Source organism: Lampris incognitus, chromosome 18, assembly GCF_029633865.1.
Source record: "Lampris incognitus isolate fLamInc1 chromosome 18, fLamInc1.hap2, whole genome shotgun sequence".
NCBI classification, from domain to species: Eukaryota; Metazoa; Chordata; class Actinopteri; order Lampriformes; family Lampridae; genus Lampris; species Lampris incognitus.
Genome location: NC_079228.1, coordinates 36,594,188 through 36,615,254, shown reverse-complemented (window position 1 = coordinate 36,615,254; position 21,067 = coordinate 36,594,188). Strand labels below are relative to the sequence as shown.

Genomic DNA, 21,067 nt, shown 5'->3' with positions numbered 1-21,067 from the left:
GATCTCAAAAATGAACAGATGTGTATCTTCTTTCGAGGAAGGTACATATTTACAATTTGCAAGCAGCTGCAGCAAGAAAAGCGCTATATAAAAAGCAACTTGATTGATTGATTGATTGATTGATTGATTGATTGATTGATTGATTGACTGATTGATTGATTTTCGGCCCTGTGATGGTCTGGCAGCCTGTCCAGGGTGTCTCCCCGGCTCCAGCATCCCCGCGACCCCGAGAGCAGGATAAGCGGTTTGGATAACGGATGGCTATATCCCCTCCACAGCGCCAGGACAGTCAAGCGCTTTGTACGTACGTAGGCGGTACGCTGCGTCGCGCACGTAGCGCGTTGACGTCACCGGCCCGGAAGTGCGTTTTCTCTAGCTCTTCGCAGGTCAGCCGATATTTGTCAACGTCTCTTCTGGCAAAAAAAGAGCCATTTTAAAGAGACCATTCGCGCATTTTCTAAAGGGCGAAGAAGCCCTTTGCCCGAAGTAGCGTCCCCGTCTTTCTGCGGCGTTTAAATCCGCGTTGCTGTGGTTACCTACGCTGTGGGCAGGATGAACGTGACGCTGGCCGTCAAGCAGTATGTGTCCAGGATGATAGAGAGCAGCGGGCCGGGCATGAAGGTGCTGCTGATGGACAAAGAGACGGTAAGTTGTTTCCCTTCCTACCGAGGGACGGGGACAAGCCCCTCGCCTCGCCGGCGCTGCTCTCGGCACCCGTTTTGACTGGGGATCTGCTGTTGAACGTTGTTGCGTGTGTGTTTACGCATGCGTTTGTTTTTACGCATGTGTGCGGGACATACCGAGTATATGTATTACGCATGTGCCAATATCGCCTACACACGTCAAGGCGAGGCTCCTGGAGAGCTTGGTGTAGGTGTAGCTAATTCACCGGCCGCTCACGAGTCGGTCTGTACCTGCGCTCGTTGCGGGTGCGTTTGTGTGTCCGTTTGTGTGTTTCAGACCAGTATAGTCAGCATGGTGTACACCCAGTCTGAGATCCTGCAGAGGGAAGTCTATCTGTTTGAACGCATCGACTCTCAGAGCAGAGACAACATGAAACACCTCAAAGCCATCTGCTTCCTCAGGCCCACCAAGGTATCCACACTCTTTGTGTGTGTGTGTGTGTGTGTGTGTGAGAGAGAGAGAGAGAGAGAGAGAGAGAGAGAGAGAGAGAGAGAGAGAGAACTGAAAAGTTCTCCTCTCCACCTGGCCAAAATAGTTCCTTGTCTCTGGCACCGAACCATTACTTTAATGAATGAAGGAAATTCTTAGAGTGATACTATGATCTGTCCATCTGTTTACTGTCTGACAGACTACCCAACCGTGTGTGTGTGTGTGTGTGTGTGTGTGTGTGTGTGTGTTGTAGGAGAACGTGGAGCATCTCATTCAGGAGTTGAGAAGACCGAAGTACAGCGTTTACTTCATATGTAAGACCTGCTGGACTCACTCTTCCGTTGAGTGTGTGAGGGCGTGTTGTGCTTGTTATGTATGTTGGTTGTGTGTGTGTGGTGTAGTGTTGTCTGTTGTCACGCACAGCAGAGGTCCCATCATGGCCTTCTGCTAGCAAGCTGCATTCAGTGTTGCTGCTGTGTATTAGAAACAGTACAAAAGTGCTGATTTTTACATCAAAAACCAATTTGATCAGCAAAGCTCGTTATCAAAAGCATGTAGACATCTCTCTACTCCGTTCAACTTGCACAGAAAATAAGTCTAATGCAGTTTAGATATTCTATTTAGCCCCCCCCCTTTCTCCCCAATTGTATTTGGCCAATTACCCCACTCTCCCAAGCCTTCCCGGTCGCTGCCCAGTTGCTGCTCCACCCCCTCTGCTGATCCGGGGAGGGCTGCAGACTACCACATGCCTCCTCCGATACATGTGGAGTCGCCAGCCAATTCTTTTCACCTGACAGTGAGGAGTTTCACCAGGGGGACTTAGCGCATGGGAGGATCACACTATTCCCCCCAGTTCCTTCTCCCTCCCGAACAGGCGCCTCGCTAGTGTAGCGACCAGGACACATCCCCACGTCTGGCTTCCCACCCGCAGGCATGGCCAATTGTGTCTGTAGGGATGACCTACCAAGCTGGAGGTAACACAGGCATTCGAACCAGGATCCCTGTGTTGGTAGGCAACAGAATAGACCGCTATGCTACCTGGGCGCCCTCTATTTAGTTTCTAATGTCACCATGGATGAAACTCATGTGGAAACAGGATAATTTGTTCATCATTATTGAAGAACTGTTTTATTGGCAGTTCCATCAGTGACAAGGTGTAAACTCAATATCTAGCTTTTATTTTTACAAATCAGGTTTCACTCCACATCTTGTTCTGACTTTAAGAGTTTAATTAAATGATTGGAAATAAACATAGCATTATTTAATTAATTATTCTAACGTCTATTTGCTGTGCTGTGTTTCAGACTTCAGTAATGTGATCAGTAAGAGTGAGATCAAGGCTCTGGCTGAGGCTGATGAGCAGGAGGTGGTGGCTGAGGTCCAGGTGAGGGAAGTCCACCCCAATATTGTAGACACCGACTCACAACACTCAATTAATATATCACTGTAATCGTCAAGACATACTAGTAACTAGTAGTACCACAGAATACATACCACATACTGATACACATGGTACACATACAACAATACCTCTACGCCATTATGACAAGACAGAGGAGAATGTTACCTTTCCAGAGATACCGATATTATTGTTCTAGTCCAAACAGAACCAGAGATATGCCATTTTACATATCGGATGTCACCAATGCATGTTGAAAAAACTAAGTTCCCAGTCGCTTTTGAGACATTATTCATCTATACACTCTGTATAGACATCTATGCCTACACACTCCTCTATTCATCTATACACTATGTATAGACATCTATACCTAAACACTCCTCTATTCATCTATACACTATGTATAGACATCTATACCTAAACACTCCTATATTCATCTATACGCTATGTATAGACATCTATACCTTAACACTCCTCTATTCATCTATACACTATGTATAGACATCTATACCTAAACACTCCTCTATTCATCTATACACTATGTATAGACATCTATGCCTAAACACTCCTCTATTCATCTATACACTATGTATAGACATCTATACCTAAACACTCCTATATTCATCTATACGCTATGTATAGACATCTATACCTTAACACTCCTCTATTCATCTATACACTCTGTATAGACATCTATACCTTAACACTCCTCTATTCATCTATATGCTATGTATAGACATCTATACCTAAACACTCCTCTATTCATCTATATGCTATGTATAGACATCTATACCTTAACACTCCTCTATTCATCTATACACTCTGTATAGACATCTATACCTTAACACTCCTCTAGTCATCTATACACTATGTATAGACATCTATACCTAAACACTCCTCTTCTGTTGGTCAAGGTTTAGAACCAGCGATTGCAGGAAACAATACACAATTCAGTACTTCAACAGTGTTTATTGCTTTTTTTTTATTGTTTTTTTATTTACAAAAGTAACTGCTTATCAACTTAGTTTTTTCAACATGCGTTGGTGACATCCGCTATGTAAAATGGCATATCTCTGGTTCTGTTTGGACTCGAACAATAATATTGGTATCTCTGGAAAGGGAACATTCCCCTCTGTCTTGTCATGATGGCTGATATGAAATTTAGGGAGGCCACAGCCCCGCTAAAAGCGATGTAATAATGTCCATGCCTGCCATGGCCACTACGGGGTTAATTTTCAGTGGCTCCATATCCAAATTCCTTCTAAATATATTAAGCTACATATGTACCAAGTTTGGTGCCTTTATCTCAAAATGCACAATCCTTATGAATATTGGAGCTAAGCTGCCCCACTATAGGTGCAAGAAGGAATACCTATGCGTGAATGAGAGGGAGGACAGTGGAATGGTCAGGATGCAAGGAGTGGAGGTGATGAAGGCATATGAGTTTAAATACTTGGGGTCAACTGCCCAAAGTAATGAGGAGTGCAGGACAGAGGTGAAGAAGAGAGTGCAGGCAGGGTGGAGTGGATGGAGAAGAGTGTCAGGAGTGATTTGCAATAGAAGGGTACCAGCAAGAGTTAAAGGGAAGGTTTACAGGATGGCTGTGAGACCAGCTATGTTATATGGTTTGGAGACAGTGGCACTGACGAAAAGACAGGAGGTGGAGCTGGAGGTGGCAGAGTTGAAGATGCTAAGATTTTCACTGGGAGTGACGAAGCAGGACAGGATTAGGAATGATTATAGTAGAGGGACCGCTCAAGTTGGACGGTTTGGAGACAAAGCAAGAGAGGCAAGATTGAGATGGTTTGGACATGTGTGGAGGAGAGATGCTGGGTATACTGGGAGAAGGATGCTGAAAATGGAGCTGCCAGGGAAGAGGAGAAGAGGAAGGCCAAAGTGGAGGTTTATGGATGTGGTGAGGGAGGACATGCAGGTGGCTGGTGTGACAGAGGAAGACGCAGAAGACAAGAAGAAATGGAAACAGATGATCCGCTGTGGCGCCCCCTAATGGGAGCAGCCAAAAGTAGTAGTAGTAGACGGTACACTATACATATTACTACATGTAGACAGTACACTATACAGATCACTGCATATAGGGAGTACATTATACATATTACTACATAGACACGGTACACTATACATATTACTACAGATAGACAGTACGCTACATATTTTACTGCATATAGACAGTACACTATACATATTACTACATATAGACAGTACACTACATATTTTACTACATATAGACAGTACACTACGTATTACTCACCATGTAGAGTGTAGATTGAATATCGTGCATCTGGATGATATTCCGTCTACATGGAAGTATTCATGACTGCATACATCCAGTATCAGTATTGAATTATTGGATGCTTAGCAAGGTGATTTCTTGTGTGTGTGTGTGTGTGTGTGTGTCTGTCTGTCTGTCTGCAGGAGTTCTACGGTGACTTCATTGCTGTTAACCCTCACCTCTTCTCTCTGAACCTGCAGGGCGTGTCCCGGGTGAGTCCGTGTTAATTCGCTTTCCACAAGGGAACCAATGAAAGAACGTCAGCATGCCATGTCACTCGGAACGCTGTTATGATGTTGTCTTTAGATGTATATTTTCTGTGCACATGCATCAGAACTAAGAATTATGTTTAATAGACGGGGTCACAATTCCAGATTTCATTGGTCTTACGGAAACAACAGGAGCATTGCTAGCTAAACCGCTAAGCCTGGTGGGGCATTCGGACCACATTTATGTCCATAAGAGCTGGATGGACACGATAAACATACAGTCTTAATCTGACAGTTAGTCCTCCACAGTGTCTTATTATTAGCAAGTGTGTGTGTCTGTCTCACCTGGTGTGTTTCCGTGTGTGTGGGGGTTCGATTCTGTGTTTTTTGTTTGTATCTTGGTATGTCTGTTTGTGTGTACATGTGTGTGTGCTTTTCAGGGTCGTAGCTGGGAGTCCTCCATGCTGTCCAGGACGACTCAGGGTCTGACCTCAGTGCTGCTGGCCCTGAAGAAATGTCCCATGATCCGCTACCAGCTGTCCTCTGACATGGCCAAGAGGCTGGCTGAGAGTGTGAAAGTAACACACACACATACACACACACACACACACACACTTGTGTCCAGATGAGTCGGTGGTGAGCAGGTGCTGTCAGTGTTTTCTGAGGATGTGTTGTTGCACAGGGAAGCTGTTCATCAACACAATACCAGCTGATGGAAACACACACCGAGTCACACTTTCTTTAGTTGGCTTTTCAGAGATTCACTTAAGCTCGTCAACATTTGGATGGAAACGACGCTTTTGTCTCTTTCAGCAAATCATCACAAAGGAATATGAGTTGTTTGACTTCAGGAAGACGGAGGTTCCTCCTCTGCTGTTGATCCTGGACCGCAGCGATGACGCCATCACCCCACTACTGAACCAGGTCAGAGGTCACATTAACATCACACATCGACACGCACCGACACACACTACAATACACATGACACCACTACTGAACCAGGTCAGAGGTCACATCATACATTAACATCACACACCAACACACACCAACACACACTACAATACATATGACGCCATGGCACCACTACTGAACCGGGTCAGAGGTCACATGACACATTAACATCACACACCGACCCACACCAACACACACCAACACAGACTACAATACACATGACGCCATGACACCGCTACTGAACCAGGTCAGACGTCACATCACACATTAACATCACACATCGACACACCCCAACACACACTACAATACACATGACACCACTACTGAACCAGGTCAGAGGTCACATCACGCGTTAACATCACACACCAACACACACCAACACACACTACAATACACATTATTCCATGACACCACTACTGAATCAGGTCAGAGGTCACATCACACACTGACACACACTAACACAAACCAACGCACAGTAATACACACCAACACACTCCACAGTACAGATGACACCGTGACACCACTACTGAACCAGGTCAGAGGTCACATCACACACCAACACACACTACAATACACATGACACCACTACTGAACCAGGTCAGAGGTCACATCACACGTTAACATCACACACCAACACACACCAGCACACACTACAATACACATGATGCCATGACACCACTCCTGAACCAGGTCAGAGGTCACATCACACACTGACACACACTAGCACAAACCAATGCACACTAACACACACCAACACACACTACAGTACACTTGATGCCATGACACCATTACTGAACCAGGTCAGAGGTCACATCACACATTAACATCACACACCAACACACACTAAAATACATGTGACGCCATGAAACCACTACTGAACCAGGTCAGAGGTCACATCACACACTGACACACACTAACACACACCAACACACACTACAATACACATGACGCCATGACACCACTACTGAACCATGTCCGAGGTCACATCACACACTAACACACACCAACACACACTACAATACACATGATTCCATGACACCATTATTGAATCAGGTCAGAAGTCACATCACACACTGACACACTAACACAAACCAACGCACACTAACACACACCAACACACACTAGAAAACACATGACGCCAGGACACCACTACTGAACCAGGTCAGAGGTCACATCACACACTAACACACATGAACACAAGCCAACACACACTACAATACACATGATGCCATGACACCACTACTGAACCAGGTCAGAGGACACATCACACACCGACACATACTAACACATACCAACACACACTGCATTACAAAGCGCACAACCCACTCAGCGCCATCACCTCTGTGCTGAAACGAGTTCACATAACACACCACATCCCCCACCAACACATGCCAATATGCACTACAAAAACGTGTCATGACAACACTACTGAACCAGGTCAGAGGTCACGTTACACAGTGACACACACTAATACACACCAATGCACACTAACGCACACCAACACATACTTCAATAAACATGATGTCATGACACCACTACTGAACCAGGTCAGAGGTCACATCACACACTAATACACACCAACGTACACTAACACATACCCACACATACTATCACACTCGACACACACAGCAACACACAGCGCACAAGCCACACAGCGCCGTCACCTCTGTGCTGAAACGAGCTGACATAACACACCACATCCCCCACGAACACATGCCAATATACACTACAACACACACAACAATACAATATTGCACAAACGCATCAACGAGGTTTGATTCATGCCGTTTGGGTTAGTTTACATAGTTTTGAATATTTTTTGCAATCATCTCTTTCTATTCTTTATTTTACTCTGCATGTATCTTTACTTGTGTTTTTAAACTCATTGCATTGCATTTTTCATGTAGATTCGATGCGTGATATATAGTATAGTTTGATTAACGGAGCAGTATTGTGTGTTGTGCTCTGCCTCCTAGTGGACGTACCAGGCCATGGTGCATGAGTTGCTGGGATTGAATAACAATCGTATTGACCTGTCCAGAGTGCCCGGTGTCAGTAAGGACCTGAGAGAGGTGGTTCTGTCTGCCGAGAACGACGAGTTCTACGCTAACGTATGTCTGTGTGTGGGTGTGTGTGTCGGGGGGGGGGGCGGTGTGGGGGATTATTCTTAAGTCCCTTTCAAGTCCCTTTCACACTGGCCAAGAAACCCACTAACACCTGCTAACATCCGCCTTTGGTGGTCAGTGTAAAAGGGTACAATCAGCATTCACTCGCGGGTCAGATGACTGCAGTAGTCACGGGTATTTGTCGGCTCCACCGGGTGGACGCGCTAATTTGCGCGATTACGTAGCGCCATTGTCCATGCGTCATAAAACCGCCCCAGCAACTGAGGAATAACGTTTATTGTTTGTGGGTACAGCATCTTCATTCAAGCAGCGCTCGAACATCGTTCAGTCTGCATTGAGTTTGTATGGTTTGAAAGAGAGACTGAAGTACAACGTTAACCATCGTCTCTCTCGCTTCGTTGCTGCTTTCTACTGTTTACTTTCCTGTTTTGCGGCGCGTTTGTGACATCACGAATGTCATGACGTCAAAGATGATGCTACAGAAGAAGAAGAAAGAAAGGCAAACTCGTCTGCTGGCAGTTAGACCCGGGTCTGCTGGCACTGTGAAAGGAGTCAGTTGCCTATTTTTAGCGGGTTTACCCGTGTTTAAAAAAAACGCTTTTACACGCTAATTTTGGTGCAAAAAGGGTGTTATTGTCTTCACAGAAGGTTGAATCAGTTCATCTGGATACAGCGTTTACTGACAGACACGTTTCATCACTCATCTAATGCCCCTTTTCCACTACATGGTAGCGGCTCAACTCGACTGGACTCGCAGTGTCGTTTTCCATTACTGTAACAGTACCCCCTCAGTGTAGCTGGTCTGCATTGATTTTGGTTCCCGCTCCAGTTTTTTGGAACCGTGACAAAGGTGGTCCCGGAAGAGTGGTAACGGTTACCAAAATGTCGATACTTTCAAGTAATGGAAAACGAAAAACTTGAGTCGAGTTGAGCTGGTACCATGTAGTGGAAGAGGAGCATAAGTGACCTCTTCAGTCTCACCTGACTGCAGGTGTCCCCACCCTTATAAACAATACAGCGGCACCACGACCCAAACCAACAACCAGTTTCATATGCACATATGGGCGTGACCATTAACTAGAGGTACAATGGCCATGTGTACTATTCACAGAGGATTGGGGAATAGTTGTGATCACAGCATTGTAAGATGGCGACAGATGTGGAACGGGGGGTCAAAGAGGGCATCTATGTGAAGAGCGAATGACCATCCCTGAACCGGGGGGGGGGGCACATCTGTCACCATCTTACAGTGCTGTGATTGCAACCATTCCCCAACCCTCTGTAAATAGTACACACAGCCATCGAAACTGTAGTTCGTGGTCACACCCATATTTGCATATGAAACTGGTCGTTGGTTTGGGTCGTCATGCCACTGTATAGTTTATAAGGGTGGGACACCTGCAGTCAGCTGAGACTGAAGAGGTCGCTTAGATGATGATGAAACATTGTGTCCAGATGAACTGATTCACCTTCTTTGATTTGATTCTTATTGTAACTGTCATCTTATTATTCACACACCATCATGTGCTGTTACGCTGTGCTCTGATGTTAAAATAAAAAAATACTTTTCACACTAAAAACATCTCACGGGTTCTGCTCTGGGTGCAAAAAAGGACCGTTGTCATATATTCAGAAAACTGTAAAATATTTCTTTGTGTAATATTTTGATATCACATTCTCTCCAATCTGTGTGTGTGTGTGTGTGTGTGTGTGTGTGTGTGTGTGTGTGTGTGTGTGTGTGTGTGTGTGTGTGTGTGTTGTGTTGTGTTGTGTTGTGTTGTGTTTTCAGAACCTGTACCTCAACTTTGGGGAGATCGGCACCAACATAAAGAGCTTAATGGAGGACTTTCAGAAGAAAAAACCAAAGGGGCAGCAGAAACTGGAGTCCATCTCCGACATGAAGGTGAGTGTCTCAGGCAGGAAAGTCCATCTCCAACATGAAGGTGAGTCTCTCGGGCAGGAAAGCTGGCCACCAGCTTGAATCCCAGCACCCTTTTGGGGAAAAGGAGAGTAGACTTGTCACAGTGACACCATTGTTAAATATTTAACACAGCATAGAACTGGTATTCCCTCTTTTGCTTTTTTTTTGGAGGGGATTTTTTTGAGGGGGGGAAAATCCCCCCCCCTCTTTCTCCTCAGTTGTATCTGGCCAATTACCCCACTCTTCTGAACTGTCCCGTTCGCTGCTGCACCTCCTCTGCCGATCCGGGGAGGGCTTCAGACTACCACATATACTTCCTCCGATATATGTGGAGTCGCCAGCCTCTTCTTTTCACCTGACAGTGAGGAGATTCACCAGGGGGACATAGCACGCGGGAGTATCACACTATTCCCCCCAGTCCCCCCCCCCCGAACAGGCACCCTGACCGACCAGAGGAGGCGCTAATGCAGCGACCAGGACACATACCCACAACTGCCTTCCCACCCACAGACACAGTCAATTGTGTCTGTGGGTGAATATGTTTCTCTCTCTCCCTCTCTCTCTGTCTGTCTCTCTCCGTCTCTCTCTCTCTCTCTCTCTCCGTCTCTCTCTCTCAGGCATTTGTGGATAACTATCCCCAGTTTAAGAAGATGTCCGGCACAGTGTCAAAGCATGTGACCGTGGTGGGAGAACTCTCCCGCCTGGTGTCAGACAGACAGCTGATGGAGGTGTCAGAGGTGGAGCAGGAACTGGCCTGTCAGAATGACCACTCCAGTGCCCAGCAGGTAGGACACACACACACACACACACATACACACACACATACATACACATAGACAGACAGACACAGTTGTAAATGTGTGGGTTGTGTTTGTGGGCAGAATGTGCGGCGGCTGCTGCAGAGCCCCCGTGTGGCAGAGCTGGACGCCGTGCGCCTGGTGATGCTCTACGCGCTGCGGTACGAGCGCCACAGCAACAGCGTCCTGTCCAGCCTGATGGATGAACTCAGCCGGAAGGGCGTTTCTGACAGGCACCGCAAGGTGAGGGCTCTTTCTAATCAGCCACCTGGATATGTAAGGGGGGGGGGTTGCCTGTACAGCTGCAGAGGATTCTGGGAGAAATAGTGAACCTCCCACATGCGTCGCGTTCATGCCAACTCCGCCTGTGTCAGATGATGCAAGCAGAGCAAAAGTACATGATGCATCACTGTGTGTGTGTGTGTGTGTGTGTGTGTGTGTGTGTGTGTGTGTGTGTGTGTGTGTGTGTCAGATGGTTCAGAGTGTGGTGGAGTATGGAGGGAAGAGGATCAGAGGAAGTGACCTCATCACACCCACCGATGCTGTTGCCATCACCAAACAGTTCTTTAAAGGCCTCAAGGTATATATACACACACACACACACACACACACACACACACACACACACACACACACACACACACACACACACACACACAGAGCTGTCGGTGCACCAGCAAACACTGAAAATCAAGTGCAGGCTAACTGTGGGTTTTGTCAGATGGAAACCTTGATGGAAGTGTGCTGAGGTTTAAAACTTGCTGAGCAACGGGGGCCTCCAGGTTGTGCAGCGGTCTATTCCATTGCCTACCAACATGGGGCTCGCCGGTTCAAATCCCGTGTTACCTCCGGCTTGGTCGGGCGTCCCTACAGACACAATTGGCCGTGTCTGCGGGTGGGAAGCCGGATGTGTATCTCATGGTCGCTGCACTAGCGCCTCCCCTGGTCGGTCGAGGCGGCTGTTTGGGGGGGGAGGGGGAACTGGGGGGAATATTGTGATCCTCCCATGCGCTACGTCCCCCTGGTGAAACGCCTCACTGTCAGGTGAAAAGAAGCAGCTGGCGACTCCACATGTATGGGAGGAGACATGTGGTAGTCTGCAGCCCTCCCCGGATCGGGGGGGGGGGGGGGGTTTGAGCAGCGACCGGGGCAGTTCGGAAGAGTGGGGTAATTGGCCAGGTACAGTTGGGGAGAAAAGGGGGGGGGAGCTTGCTGAGCAGCAGTGAGATAAACAGGACGTGACCCTCGTTCAGCAACACGATGGACTCGCTGAGTGTCTGTTAAGGCAGTTTCTTGGCATAAAAACTGTGTTTTATTTTCCACATTGAAGATCTGATTGGCAAAATGCATGACTGATAAATTGTGGCCTGGCTGACAGGATATGAACACCATCCATCTCGCTCTCTGCTGGGCTGAGGAGACGTAGTAAACCTGCTCCCGCTTCTTCTTGCAGCCAGTCAGAAATTATAACGTGGGTGGAATTAGAATTGTGTTGCAATGTGTTGAATGACCACAATGCACCACAGTGTTTTGTGTGGCTGCATGGAATTAGTTCAGCGGCTTGGCTACTTGAAATGAGTTTAGGTGTGTCGGGGTGTAGATGGTGCCCTGAGATCCAGATCCACTCACTCACAGGTTGAGATGTATACCTGTTATATGGGTTTGTTTGATCAGCTGTGTGTGTGTGTGTGTTTGTGTGTGTGTGTGTGTGTGTATAGGGTGTAGAAAATGTATACACACAGCACCAGCCTCTGCTCCATGACACGCTGGACCAACTGATTAAAGGTCGACTGAAGGACAGTCAGTTCCCCTACCTGGGGGCAAGTACTCTGAGAGACAGGTACACACACACACACACACACACACACACACAAATACATACAAAATTACACACACATGCAGAATTACACACACACACACACACACAAATTGGTGGTGATGAACATAGATGAGCATCACCTACCCGTCATTATATGAACAGTATATGAACACTAATGACCAGTATATGCATATGAACAGTATATGAACATTATATGTATATGAACAGTATATGAACAGTAAATAAACAGTATATGAACAGTATATGTATATGAACAGTATATGAACATGAACAGTATATGAAAAGTAAATGAACAGTATATGAAAAGTAAATGAACAGTATATGAACAGTATGTGAACAGTGTGAACAGTATATGTATATGAACAGTATATGAACATGAACAGTATATGAACAGTATATGTATATGAACAGTATATGAACATGAACAGTATGTGAACAGTATATGAGCAGTAAATGAACAGTATATGAACAGTATATGTATATGAACAGTATATAAACAGATGGGCTAAACAGGCGAAACAGAATACCTCATGAAATTATTTATATTTTAACAACCTCTAGATTTGATGTGATGAAACTGTAATGGTCTAGCCTGTAAATACATTTTGACTAGAATAGATTAGATGTAGATAACCCCTCTAGGATCTGATTTGTTTTTTTAATTTTTTATTCAAATTGATTTTTATATTGATTAGATGAGAGCTGATTGCTGTAGAAAATGGAGGCCTCGGCAGTTGTAGATGAAAAGCATCCCGTCCAGATTCATTAGATTTAAACAGAGACAGATCACAGTGCATCATTCAGATGAAGCAGCCTGTGTGTCGGCACAGGAAACACATCAGCTCAAACAGGAAACACATCAGCTCAAACAGGAAACACATCAGCTCAAACAGGAAACACATCAGCTCAAACAGGAAACACATCAGCTCAAACAGAGGAACGGAGCTTTCATAAAACTCTGGGAAGCTCCTAATGTCTGGAATGTGTTTCACACCCATGTGTGTGTGTGTGTGTGTGTGTGTGTGTGTGTGTGTGTGTGTGTGTGTGTGTGTGTGTGTGTGTGTGTGTGTGTATGAGTCATTCTATAGGCCCCAGGACATCATAGTGTTTGTGATCGGAGGGGCAACATATGAAGAGGCTCTGAGTGTGTACAGCCTGAACCGCACCATGCCAGGGGTCCGCATAGTCCTTGGAGGAACCACCATACACAACACCAAGAGGTTAGCCCCCCCCCCCCCCCCCCCACACACACACACACACTATAGTGGTGAGCCAGGTATTTCTATATTTAGAACCGGGTCCCAGCTGTGTGCCAGCTGAATGGGTCGCTCCAGAACACCGAGTCCTGAAGCTGAAGGCATGAAAACCTCATCTACAGAACCATCTCATCAGATAACAGTTAACATACTACACGAGTGATTTCTTAAAAACCAACCTGACAACCAAGCACAAACTGTTGTAAACAAAGCCGTCTCTCGTACGACGCCAAGAGGTGCCCGGCGAAGCTGCAGCGCAGACTTGTGTTTACTTATTCGTTTAATTTTGTCTGTACGGACTGATTTTTATTTTTTGTTTAGCGAGTCAGTCAGTGAGTTGGACTGCATTCACAGGGAACACACGCTACACGGCAGATGGCAAACGGGGTGTCGTTGTTGTGGATGAGAGCAGGACAGTAAATTCAAATGACAAATGCAGGTGGCTGGTTTGACAGATGTAGAGGACAGGAGGAGATTGAGGCGGATGATTCGCTGTGGCGACCCCTACTGGGAGCAGCGAAAGTGGTCGTAGGAGGAGGAGGAGGAGGAGGCAGAGAGAAACAGACCTGTTGACACTGATTTTCTGGGACTACAAACCAGGTGTACTAGGACTACAAACCAGGTGTACTAGGACTACAAACCAGGTGTACTAGGACCACCAACAAGGTGTAGCAGGACTACAAACCAGGTGTACTAGGACTACAAACCAGGTGTACTAGGACTACAAACAAGGTGTACTAGGACTACAAACCAGGGGTAGCAGGACTACAAACAAGGTGTACTAGGACCACAAACAAGGTGTAGCAGGACTACAAACCAGGTGTACTAGGACTACAAACCAGGTGTACTAGGACTACAAACAAGGTGTAGCAGGACTACAAACCAGATGTACTAGGACTACAAACCAGGTGTAGCAGGACTACAAACCAGGTGTAGCAGGACTACAAACCAGGTGTACTAGACTACAAACCAGGTGTAGCAGGACTACAAACCAGGTGTAGCAGGACTACAAACCAGGGGTAGCAGGACTACAAACCAGGTGTACTAGGACTACAAACCAGGTGTACTAGGACTACAAACCAGGGGTAGCAGGACTACAAACCAGGTGTAGCAGGACTACAAACCAGGGGTAGCAGGACTACAAACCAGGGGTAGCAGGACTACAAACCAGGTGTACCAGGACTACAAACCAGGTGTACTAGGACTACAAACAAGGTGTAGCAGGACTACAAACCAGGTGTACTAGACTACAAACCAGGTGTAGCAGGACTACAAACCAGGTGTAGCAGGACTACAAACCAGGTGTAGCAGGACTACAAACCAGGTGTATCAGGACTACAAACCAGGTGTAGCAGGACTACAAACCAGGTGTAGCAGGACTACAAACCAGGTGTAGCAGGACTACAAACCAGGTGTAGCAGGACTACAAACCAGGTGTACTAGACTACAAACCAGGTGTAGCAGGACTACAAACCAGGTGTACTAGGACTACAAACCAGGTGTAGCAGGACTACAAACAGGTGTACTAGGACTACAAACAAGGTGTAGCAGGACTACAAACCAGGTGTACTAGGACTACAAACAAGGTGTAGCAGGACTACAAACCAGGTGTAGCAGCCATTGTGGCTGGTGTGCCGTCAGCTCAGCAGTAAACAGTCCCGGCCTTGTAAAAATGGATCCCGGGACCAAAGCTAACACAGACAGTCTGATGTATTACAAACTACATCCCACTATAGGGAACACTGTTGTACAGTCATGTTGGTTGTCATGGACACATCAGCATCACGTCTCAGTCTTTTTTCCACTGCACCAGTGTTCATCCTACCTGGTCAAGACATCTCAACTGCAGTATATATAGACAGCAGAGTGTCTCCACCCATGGTGAAGATGACTGGTGGTGTTATGGAGCCTGACTCCATCGTACACATGGAGACAATAAACATTTATTAATGGAGATGATTCTCCGACTCCAGCTTTAGTGTAGTGGGTAATTTCACTCCTCTTGCATCCTATTAGTGTCGTTCCATGTTAGCTTGGTTGGCTTGTATTCAGACATTGGCCCAGCGAGCCCCAAACAAAGCTTTTAAATGCTGCTTCGAGCCTCTCCTCCACGCCGTCTCCATTTGTTGTGTGTGTGTGTGTGTCTGTTTGTTCGTGTGCATGTGTGTTTTAATGCTTAATACTACCTCAATGCCTCACAAAGCCACAGTAATGCCCTCAGGGAGTTTCACACACACACCCCCCCCCCCATCCCCTTTCAGTTTACCTTAACCTCCCCCGCCCTCCATTATGGGAGCACCCGTTTGATCGTGGCGGTGCTGCTGCCTGGGGGGGGGGGGGGGGTAGAGGGTTCTTCCATCGATAAGTGGGCCACCGAGGCCCGCTGAAAGGAACCAGGGTGTGGAATGGATGTGACCCTTTGAAGAGAAGAATGAGCTGGTGCTTTACAGCTACATGTTTTGTTCTGGGATGAAATGTTGAACCCCCGCCGCCGCTGCTGAGGGTTGTGGGTTCAATTCCCCCACTTGTTCCGTCGTATCCAGAACCGTGAGCCCTTCTCCCGCTGGATTTAGAGACGTGACTCATTAAATCAGTGTCCTGAAGGCCGTTTTTGAATTTGTTTTGTTCAAAAAAAAGTGCCTTCGAGGCATCCGGATAGCGTGGCGGTGTATTCCGTCGCCTACCGACACGGGGATCGCCAGTTCGAATCCTCGTGTTGCCTCCGGCTCGATCGGGCGTCTCCACAGACACAATTGGCCGCGTCTGCGGGCGGGAAGCCGGATGTGGGTATGTGTCCTGGTCGCTGCACTAGCGCCTCCTCTGGTCGGTCGGGGCGCCTATTCGGGGGGAGGGGGAACTGGGGGGAATAGCGTGATTCTCCCACGTGCCGCGTCCCCCAGGTGAAACTCCTCACAGTCAGGCGAAAAGAAGCGGCTGGCGACTCCACATGTATGGAGGAGGCAGGTGGTAGTCTGCAGCCCTCCTGGATCAGCAGAGGGGGCGGAGCAGCGACCGGGACGGCTCGGAAGAGTGGGGTAATTAGCTAAGTACAATTGGGGAGGGAAAAAAAACAACCCTGAAACAAATTAAAATTCACCCCAAACGGTGGTTTCCCCGGTCTTACCATGCACCTAGTCAACAATTTATACCAAATAAAATAAAATCTCTAAATTCATCTTTTCACTTGTTTCACATCTGATCACCTTACCCTCCTCTTACACACAGTGATGTATGTCACCCCTGCCTACGTTCTGTCCCGTCATGATGTCATGACGTCCTGTTTCACATCTGATCACCTTACCCTCCTCTTACACACAGTGATGTATGTCACCCCTGCCTACGTTCTGTCCCGTCATGATGTCATGATGTCCTGTTTCACATCTGATCACCTTACCCTCCTCTTACACACAGTGATGTCACCCCTGCCTACGTTCTGTCCCGTCATGATGTCATGACGTCCTGTTTCACATGTGATCACCTTACCCTCCTCTTACACACAGTGATGTCACCCCTGCCTACGTTCTGTCCCGTCATGATGTCATGATGTCCTGTTTCACATCTGATCACCTTACCTTCCTCTTACACACAGTGATGTCACCCCTGCCTACGTTCTGTCCCGTCATGATGTCATGATGTCCTGTTTCACATGTGATCACCTTACCCTCCTCTTACACACAGTGATGTCACCCCTGCCTACGTTCTGTCCCGTCATGATGTCATGACGTCCTGTTTCACATGTGATCACCTTACCTTCCTCTTACACACAGTGATGTATGTCACCCCTGCCTACGTTCTGTCCCGTCATGATGTCATGACGTCCTGTTTCACATGTGATCACCTTACCCTCCTCTTACACACAGTGATGTATGTCACCCCTGCCTACGTTCTGTCCCGTCATGATGTCATGACGTCCTGTTTCACATGTGATCACCTTACCTTCCTCTTACACACAGTGATGTATGTCACCCCTGCCTACGTTCTGTCCCGTCATGATGTCATGATTTAATATCCTGTTTTGCGGTTTTACTGGGAATACGTCACATCACACAAACAAGACACGCTCTGAATGACCCTTCACCTTGTCTCTCACGACAAACTGTACTTGGAAAGACCACAGGAAAGACAGTCAGCTCACCATTGTCTCCCAGTAGAACCGCAACCACTCATTAACTGAAAGTAAATAATTAATTCTCTCTCTCTGTCCGTCTGTCTCTCTCTCTCTCTGTCCGTCTGTCTCTCTCTCTCTCTCTCTCTCTCTTAATCTCTCAGTTTTCTAGAGGAAGTGACATTAGCGACAAGCCATGGCACTGCCAGGGCACAACCAGTGGGACGTCACAGCAGCAGGCACTAAACAAACACACACACACACACACACACACACACACATGGAGACAGACACACATACACGCACACACACGCACACACACACACACACACACACACACACATGCACACACACACACATGGAGACAGACACAGGCACGCATACACACACAGACAGACACACACACGCATGCATACACACACACACACACACGCATGCATACACACACACACACACACACACACACACACACACAGAGACAGACAGACAGACAGACAGACAGACAGACAGCGACAGATGAAGACAGACAGACAGACAGACAGACAGACAGACGGACTACATTCGGTCTGTGTGACAGGTCAGTCTGGACTGGGGCTCGCAGTTGGTGACTGGATGGACTCGGCGCTGGACATGGATGTCATCATAAGGAGTCCACACAGTGGCGAGATGGAGCACGTTGCCTCAGTTTGTCGAGACGATGGACTCCGGGTGTCTCGGTGCAGCAGCATTAAGACACGTGTGATGTGTCCCCGGGCGAGACGGCAGCCCTTCTGTCACGGCCTGGGGCAAAAACTGTTTTATTAACCCCGGACCGCCGCTGGAGAAGCAGGATGTGTGTGTGTGCGTGTGTGTGTGTTGTTGTTGTTGTTGTTGTGTGACAGTGCCACACTGCGTCCGTGGTGTCGGGTTGGAGAACGATGGAAAGGCAAACCTGTTTGCTGTGGCGGAAGTGTGTTTCATGAATGTGAAGTGTGTCTTCGTACCTCTCGTCTTGTTGCTGCCCTGAAGTCCAGCTGTCAACATGAATCCAAATAAACAGTGAGACATGGAGAACTGGTCTCATCCGTCTGTCCTCTTCACATCACAGCAGCACCGACAGACCAAACGGTGTGAACTGCTTTAGAGATACTGAATGCTGGTACTGTCCATCATCCATCCGTCCATCATCCACCCGTCCACCCACCCATCCGTCCACCCATCCATCCATTATCCGAACCACTTATCCTGCTCTCAGCGTCACGGGGATGCTGGAGTCTATCCCAGCAGTCATTGGGCGGCAGGCGGGGAGACACCCTGGACAGGCCACCAGGCCATCACACAGGGCCAACACACACACACACACATTCACACCTAGAGACAATGTAGTACGGCCGATTCACCTGACCTACATGTCTTTGGACTGTGGGAGGAAACCAGAGGACCTGGAGGAAACCCACGCAGACACAGGGAGAACATGCAAACTCCACACAGAGGACGACCCCCAAGGTTGGACTACCCCGGGGCTCGAACCCAGGACCTTCTTGTTGTGAGGTGACGGTGCTAACCACTGCGCCACCATGCTGCCCATGCTGGTATTGTGTTAGTAATTAAAGGTATGAACCAGACTATTATACACCCGTGTCCCCGCAAAGCCCCTCAGCCTGCTGTCCACCATCTCGTCTTCCCATAAGACGACTCTCCTGTGTTGAGAGCAGACCGGACGTTGTCTGTGCACACTGGCGTTCCCGGGTCGTTTTCCTTAAGTTCGCCGTCCACTTCAAAACCCCAACACAACAGACGAACAGGTCAGAGTCGTGCAGAGGATTTGCGTGTTTTAATACAAACCGTGTGTACGTCACATCACTCCTGACCACTTCTACCACAGTGTCCAAAGGTTTCTACAACAGTCCGTCAGTCCACATCTGATCAGCCGTGTCTCTGCTCCACGGTAAGCTGGTGGGGTGAGACAGGTCCTCAGAGGCTTGTTGAATCAATCCCTATTTTCAGCCGCGTCCTCCCGCAACGATAAAACACGTCTTCATACTCGACAATCCAGGTAAGGAAGTCACAGAAGGTGAATCGGTCCATCTGGACAGATAAGTTTCATCACTCATCCAAGTGTCCTCTTCAGTCTCACCTGCCTGCAGGTGTCCCCACCCTATGAACAACACGGTGGCATAACGACCCAAACCAACGGCCAGTTTCATATGCAAATATGGCTGCGACCATTAAGATGAACCATGATGACGTCCGGGTCAGAGTCAGAATCATGTTTATTGGCCGTGTAGGTTTGCACACACATGGAATGTGACTCCGGTTCCGTGGTTCTCTCGGTGTACTTCACACAATAACAACACAACAGTCTTCAGATACATACACAAGGGTTGACTTATACAGGAGAAATAAGAGGTGACGATGTTCGGTGGTGCAGAGAATATATCAGAGATGCTGCAACAGATGTTAGCAGTTTACTTACCCCCATAGCACCTGACACTGGGCCGGATCCGCCCACGGTCCAGCAGATCCGCATAGGAGTCCGCATAGACCACCCCGCGCCCCTGGCCAGAGTGTGGCCTCCTAAAGTCGGAACCCATTTTTAAGTTTTAAGTTAGGCCCATCACAGCTATGGCGTGGATCTGGGCCAGTTACGGCCCAAAGCTGGTACAGATGCGGAGGCCGGATCTGCGCCGGGATTGGCCCGTTGTGCAAGAAGACACAGGGGGACAGAGCCGTTTTGCGGCTCCGCGCCAGATGCTGTGGTACAGCCGGGGCCCGGATCCGGCCCAGTTTCATTTCGCTGCCTGGGTACATGCCCGAGGTAGTGTACCGGTATGCGTACAACGTACAGTACAGTATATACAACTGATTCAACTTCCTGTGAATGATGACGTAACTAGAACATGACCGCCTTGGATTTTCAGTTTAATAACTTTGTGGGGGGGAGGGGGGGGGAGGTACAGACCTGCCGCTCCCTGAATGCTCCTCAAACTGCATATGTCTGCATTAAAGCGAGTTTCAGAATAATCGCACAAAAGAAGTTCTGAAAAGATCTACCTAAAACGACCACGGGCGGTCAAAATG

At 47.6% G+C, this 21,067-nt stretch overlaps 1 protein-coding gene across 1 annotated transcript; it reads left to right on the top strand.

Moving 5' to 3' along the window:
• The first annotated feature begins 354 nt into the window (after positions 1–354).
• On the top strand, positions 355–19,155 carry vps45 (vacuolar protein sorting 45 homolog). Its single transcript, XM_056298550.1, has 16 exons — positions 355–645; positions 961–1,095; positions 1,367–1,427; positions 2,418–2,497; positions 4,946–5,014; positions 5,452–5,589; positions 5,825–5,935; positions 7,939–8,073; positions 9,878–9,991; positions 10,627–10,794; positions 10,891–11,049; positions 11,279–11,386; positions 12,525–12,646; positions 13,735–13,866; positions 18,172–18,246; positions 18,585–19,155. The coding sequence occupies exons 1-16, from the start codon at positions 553–555 to the stop codon at positions 18,613–18,615; spliced, it is 1,731 nt and encodes a 576-aa protein (XP_056154525.1). The 5' UTR covers positions 355–552; the 3' UTR covers positions 18,616–19,155.
• Positions 19,156–21,067: the final 1,912 nt, after the last annotated feature.

Excerpts from the sequence above, each read along its gene's own strand:
- vps45 (XM_056298550.1), top strand. The coding sequence starts at position 553 with ATGAACGTGACGCTGGCCGTCAAGCAGTATGTGTCCAGGATGATAGAG. Across the intron at positions 10,795-10,890 it reads ACCACTCCAGTGCCCAGCAG|AATGTGCGGCGGCTGCTGCA; the intron begins GTAGGACACACA and ends GTTTGTGGGCAG. Across the intron at positions 12,647-13,734 it reads GCAAGTACTCTGAGAGACAG|GCCCCAGGACATCATAGTGT; the intron begins GTACACACACAC and ends GTCATTCTATAG.